At 50.2% G+C, this 6,125-nt stretch overlaps 1 protein-coding gene across 1 annotated transcript; it reads left to right on the forward strand.

Moving 5' to 3' along the window:
- Window positions 1-1,874: 1,874 nt before the first annotated feature.
- Window positions 1,875-5,187, forward strand: LOC103581662 (gamma-aminobutyric acid receptor subunit gamma-3-like; the record flags this gene model as incomplete). Its single annotated transcript, XM_008563437.1, has 2 exons — window positions 1,875-2,095; window positions 5,049-5,187. Coding segments are annotated over 2 exons (360 nt in total), but the record flags the coding sequence as incomplete, so codon positions are not given.
- Window positions 5,188-6,125: the final 938 nt, after the last annotated feature.

The following is a 6,125-nucleotide window of genomic DNA, read 5'->3' on the forward strand; positions in this document are numbered from 1 at the left end:
GTGCACACGTTTTGGAAGGCGGTAAAGAGGCTGAGGCCATTAATCCTCAATTGAGGATTAATTAAGGTAGACACATGGACCATAGAGGGACCCTCTGGTGGCTGAGGTGTCACGCAGCTCCTGCCACGGCTCATTGAGGCTTTGGGGACGGACGCTTCCTCAAGAGCCTGCTCCCAGCTGCCATGCCCCTGGCGTTCGCTCCCCCGCTGCTCAGATGCTTGTGCAAGACTCAGGTTCCCTGTGCCACAGTTCTTCCTGTGTTGGAGGCTTGCAGCTATAGTTTGGATACATGTGCCGCTCCAAAACTCATATGGAAATTAGATCCCCAATGTGGCAGTGTTGGGATGTGGGACCTAGTGGGAGGTGTTTGGGTTCATGGGGCAGATCCCTCACAAATAGATAAATGCCCTCCCTGGGAGTGAGAGAATTCTCGCTCTATTAGTTCCTGCCGGAGCTGGTTGTTTAAAGGACTCCGGCACCTCCCTGTCTCTCTTGCATCCTCTCGCCATGTGGTCTTGTACCTGCCGGCTGCCTGCCGCTTTCTGCCATGAGTAGAAGCAGCCAGAGGCCCACACCAGATGCAGCTGTCCCAGAATCATGAACCAAATAAACCTCTGTTCTTTATGAGCTACCCTGTCTCGAGTATTCTGTTACAACACAAAAATGGACTAATACACTTAGATACCTTTTGTTTTCTCTAGCCGTAATCTTAACTAATGGCACCAGCCTTTTTCTTCTGCATGATATATATGGCCATCAGACAGTTTGCTTAAGGCCTGTCTGCCTGCACTGGATAGAATGTGGGATCTAGGAGAGCAGAGCTTTTCATGGTTTGCATAGCCTGGCATAGTCAGTGCAGCAAACAAATGAGGAATGAATGGACTAGTTAATAAAAGGCCAGTTGAATTATAAACTTTCAGTTGAATTACCTATCATAGAAAGTTTCTTAACTGGAAATTCAATGGAAATAATACAAGATTTGTTGAGAATTATTCACACTGTATAAAATTAATAAATTCATAATTTAATACATCAGGGAAACTATGAAAGATATAAAAATCTCTAACAATCAGACTCCACATCCTTTTTACCATGGACCTGATGCCTGATGATAATTCTTTAAACTGAGATTAGGGAGTGGCCTCTGTGTGCTCCAGTCGGGAGAAACTTATTGGTGTCCTTGCCGTCCTAAAGACTGATGTTCACAGCATAGTCATATTCGGCACTGTGAACAGTGGAACGGCTTCCAGTTCTGGGTTTCTGCCCCTGTGACCTGGGCCCTTCTGCCTTCTGCTGGCATCAGCATTGGCTCGGGTGGCTATGATCTCTATAGTTCTTTGCTGTGGTTTCTTTCGTACTTTTCTTTTTGTTTTGGGTTGTGTTTGAGAAGACTCTTAAGTAAAAATAATAATAATGATTATATGAATATTTATGGATTACTTGCTCTTTGCCAGGGACTAAGGGTTGTTCATTTAATCATTTCCTTTTATCTTAATAACACCTTTAGGAGATGGACACTATTACCTTCCCCATTTAACAGATTAAAGAACAGAGGCTGCACTAGGTCACGTTCCCTGCCCAAGCTTGTGCTGTGATGCGGGGTCTGCATCCACACTTGGCCCCATCCTACTTTATGCATATGTCACCATTTAGGACTCACGAAGTGTGATGTTATGTCACAGACGTTACCACAGTGTTGACTGATAGGACTGACTGTCATTCGCTGAATGCTTATTGTGTTGAGTAAGGCACACACAGGAGGAGAAAGGAGGTGAGGATGGAACCATGGAGGGAAAACAAATTTGACAAAGAAGACAAAGAATACAGAAAATTTATTAACAGAACTGCCTGTCTCTCTTTTTGCTCTGTTTCAGGAATACCAAATTGATATATTTTTTGCTCAGACCTGGACAGACAGTCGCCTTCGGTTCAACAGCACAATGAAAATACTGACTCTGAACAGCAACATGGTGGGGTTGATATGGATCCCAGACACGATCTTCCGCAATTCTAAGACAGCAGAGGCTCACTGGATCACCACACCCAATCAGCTACTCAGAATTTGGAATGACGGGAAAATCCTTTACACTTTAAGGTAAGATGCTGTGTGGATCTTTAATTACTTATGGCCTAATTTCTGACCCATAATTTAAACCATTGCCGGGATGAGACCCTATTTTCATCTCTCAGTTCTATTCTCTCACATGCGTGGCATGCTGCAGCACTCTGAAAGTTTGTCTTCAGGCCACATGTGTAAAAATAAAGGCATATAAACTCATTCCTTCCTCAGAACCCACTTCTGCTGTAAGTAGGCTGTGAAAATTATCAACATATGGTTAACAAGGGTCCACTCGTGCGTCTTGGAGTGAATTCACAAATGTACTTGCAGCCAAACCTGAGACCACAGGAGGAAGTGAAAAGAGCGTCCACAAGCGTCTCTCCCATACCGGGTCCTCCCGGCGGCAGGTGGTCCTCCCGGCGGCAGGTGGTCCTCTCAGAAACCCGGCAGATTCAGAGAAGCTGCGCTCCGAAGGAGTGAATCACTTGCCAAGGTCCCCAGTGGGCACTGGACTTCCCAGCTGACCTAGGTCGGCTTCTCTGCAAGTCCTCACCACGAAGGTCCGAGTGCAGCTGGGCACACCACAGCAGGGGGGCACACCACAGCAGGGGCGCACACCACAGCAAGGGCGCACACCACATCAGGGGGGCACACCACAGCAGGGGCGCACACCACAGCAGGGGGGCACACCACAGCAGGGGGGCACACCACAGCAGGGGGGCACACCACAGCAGGGGGGCACACCACAGCAGGGGGGCACACCACAGCAGGGGGGCACACCACAGCAGGGGGGCACACCACAGCAGGGGGGCACACCACAGCAGGGGGGCACACCACAGCAGGGGGGCACACCACAGCAGGGGGGCACACCACAGCAGGGGGGCACACCACAGCAGGGGGGCACACCACAGCAGGGGGGCACACCACAGCAGGGGGGCACACCACAGCAGGGGGGCACACCACAGCAGGGGGGCACACCACAGCAGGGGGGCACACCACAGCAGGGGGGCACACCACAGCAGGGGGGCACACCACAGCAGGGGGGCACACCACAGCAGGGGGGCACACCACAGCAGGGGGGCACACCACAGCAGGGGGGCACACCACAGCAGGGGGGCACACCACAGCAGGGGGGCACACCACAGCAGGGGGGCACACCACAGCAGGGGCGCACACCACAGCAGGGGGGCACACCACAGCAGGGGCGCACACCACAGCAGGGGGGCACACCACAGCAGGGGCGCACACCACAGCAGGGGGGCACACCACAGCAGGGGCGCACACCACAGCAGGGGGGCACACCACAGCAGGGGCGCACACCACAGCAGGGGGGCACACCACAGCAGGGGCGCACACCACAGCAGGGGGGCACACCACAGCAGGGGCGCACACCACAGCAGGGGGGCACACCACAGCAGGGGCGCACACCACAGCAGGGGGGCACACCACAGCAGGGGCGCACACCACAGCAGGGGGGCACACCACAGCAGGGGCGCACACCACAGCAGGGGGGCACACCACAGCAGGGGCGCACACCACAGCAGGGGGGCACACCACAGCAGGGGCGCACACCACAGCAGGGGGGCACACCACAGCAGGGGCGCACACCACAGCAGGGGGGCACGCCCCGACCAGCCTTCCCGCCTTTCCGCAGGAGGGGCAGGTGGCGCCCCCCAGTGTGCACGTGCCCGCCCGCCCCCGGCTTCAGAGCCCCCCATCTCTCTACTCCCTGTGCACGTGCCCACCAGCTGGTCCGATCCACGATTCTAAAGGCACAACCCCATGCCGGGATTCCACCAGGACGTCTCTTCTGGACTCGGTTCTTGGCTCCGCCTGCCTGTCCCCTCCCTCCTCCCGAAGTGCGCCTGCGGGACTGTGGCTCGGCTGCCCTCTGACCCGCTCACTGGGCCCCAGACTTTCCTCTAAGCTCCCCCCCCCGCCCCCACAACCAGAGCCCGAGCTTCTAGTTACGGCCATTGGTGGCCAGGACGAGGACCCTGTGACTCCTGACGTTAGACACGTGTCCACAGCACAAGTATAGGCACAGACGAAATCAAAATGAGCAGAGGATGAGAGAGTTCTGAAGTTTCAGGGAAATGACAGTTTTGCCAGGCAGGGAACAACAGTGACTTAAAAGCCACCACAGGGAGCGCTGATGATGAAGTCAACTGAGACAGCGGGTTTCCAGAGGTTTCCTCCTCCACCTTAAAGCAGTAGGAATGAGACTCTGAAATGAAGCTGAGCCTCTGCAAAGCGGAAGGGAGGCGTGGCCGGTGGTCCCGGTGGTCCCAAGACCCTCTGTGGAAGCTCCTGCCTGTCTGCTCTGGAAGGGTGCAGTGTGCCCTCTCTGCACAGCCAACACGTGCCTCGCGAAATACGGGGGAGTGGGCCAGATAGGAAATGCCCCTACAGGTGGATTAATTTGGCATAATACCTATTTAGACAAGTACACAGTTTGAAAATGGAGGAAGCATTTAATTCAAATAGATTGAACCACGTGCCTCGCGAAATACGGGGGAGTGGGCCAGATAGGAAATGCCCCTACAGGTGGATTAATTTGGCATATTACCTATTTAGACAAGTACACAGTTTGAAAATGGAGGAAGCATTTAATTCAAATAGATTGAAAACAACGACTCATAAAACAACAGCTGGCTTTGTCTCCTTTCTGACATGGCTTGTACTTTTAGACACAGTTGGAATTTTACTAACTGGAATACTTTCTGTTACTGAGAATTAAAAGTAAAACAAAATAAAACAATCCAAAAGCAACCATACGGTCTCACCGAAGGAACATTGCCAAGAGTGGGTCCTGTATGCAGGCCCTGGGTCAGGGGAGCTGCCCACCTAGCCTCCCTCCCTCCTTCCCTCCCTTCCTGCCTGCCTGCTTTGCCTTCCTGCCTCTGGTGTCTACCCGCCCCCTGCTTTGCCCCCCAGGGCCTTTGCAGTGCTGCTGTGGGCCTCTAGAGTGACACTGGCTCTCCCACAGGCTCACCATCAACGCAGAGTGCCAGCTGCAACTGCACAACTTCCCCATGGACGAGCACTCCTGCCCACTGGTCTTCTCCAGCTGTGAGTACCAGCCCGTCGCGGTGTGCATGCATGTGAACAAGGCCGCCTGCTGCTAGTTGATTATGCTGTCACTGTACAACCAGGGAAAACCAATGATGGTTTTGGTATGGGCCACCCGGGTGTTTTCACTCCAGACTTTACTGCGTAGGAGCCAAGTTACAAAATAGGTAACTGTGATAAAGCTGTGAGCACCTTAACCATTCATGGTAACATGGAAGGATTCAGAAACTGATGAACAGTTGATTTACTAAACACCCGTATGCTAATGAGGGGTGTGTGGTATTTGGAAGTAGATAAAATTCCTTTGCAATATTTTTAGGTTTAACCTCATCTTAAAACAAGGTGATTTGTCTTTTAAATAGAAAGATAAAATTTTGCTGTAATTATGTTTGTCTCATTGAACTATCATAGGACAATGCAACTTTTCTCAGTATTTTATTTTCTAGTATTTTACTTGTGATCAATATCATAGCTAACAACTACTCATTTACAAATTCTTAAAGACAACATCCAAAGCTAAGTATGAGAGTACATATAAAAGGAAATATCAAATTTCTTTGCTTATTTATAAAGTTTTTATATAAAGGTCAATATGGAAATATATCTGTTGAATAAATTTATGATGGTTCATTTTAAATGAATTACTCACAAGTACTTATGTATGACTCATAAGAATTCAATTATTTTATTGACTTTCTTTAAAATTACATATAGAAGATGACAGACAAATCTGATGAAATCTTAGGCAGAAGTTTTTGTGGCTTTCTTCATGGGACATTACATTGAGAAGACAAAAATGGATAACAGATGAGCATACTTTATAATTCATTTTAGCTTCAGAAAAAGACAAGATGGAAAGCAGAATTTCACTGATCTCCTAACTGAGTAAAAATATTCTTAGACAGAAAATACTTTAATTAGTTGAGTCCATACTTAACATAATACGTATCAAAAATCTGTTACATTTTTTGCTAACACAAATGCTCAGTGCCTG

This window comes from Galeopterus variegatus, unplaced genomic scaffold, assembly GCF_000696425.1.
Source record: "Galeopterus variegatus unplaced genomic scaffold, G_variegatus-3.0.2 Scaffold13628, whole genome shotgun sequence".
Classification (NCBI taxonomy): domain Eukaryota; kingdom Metazoa; phylum Chordata; class Mammalia; order Dermoptera; family Cynocephalidae; genus Galeopterus; species Galeopterus variegatus.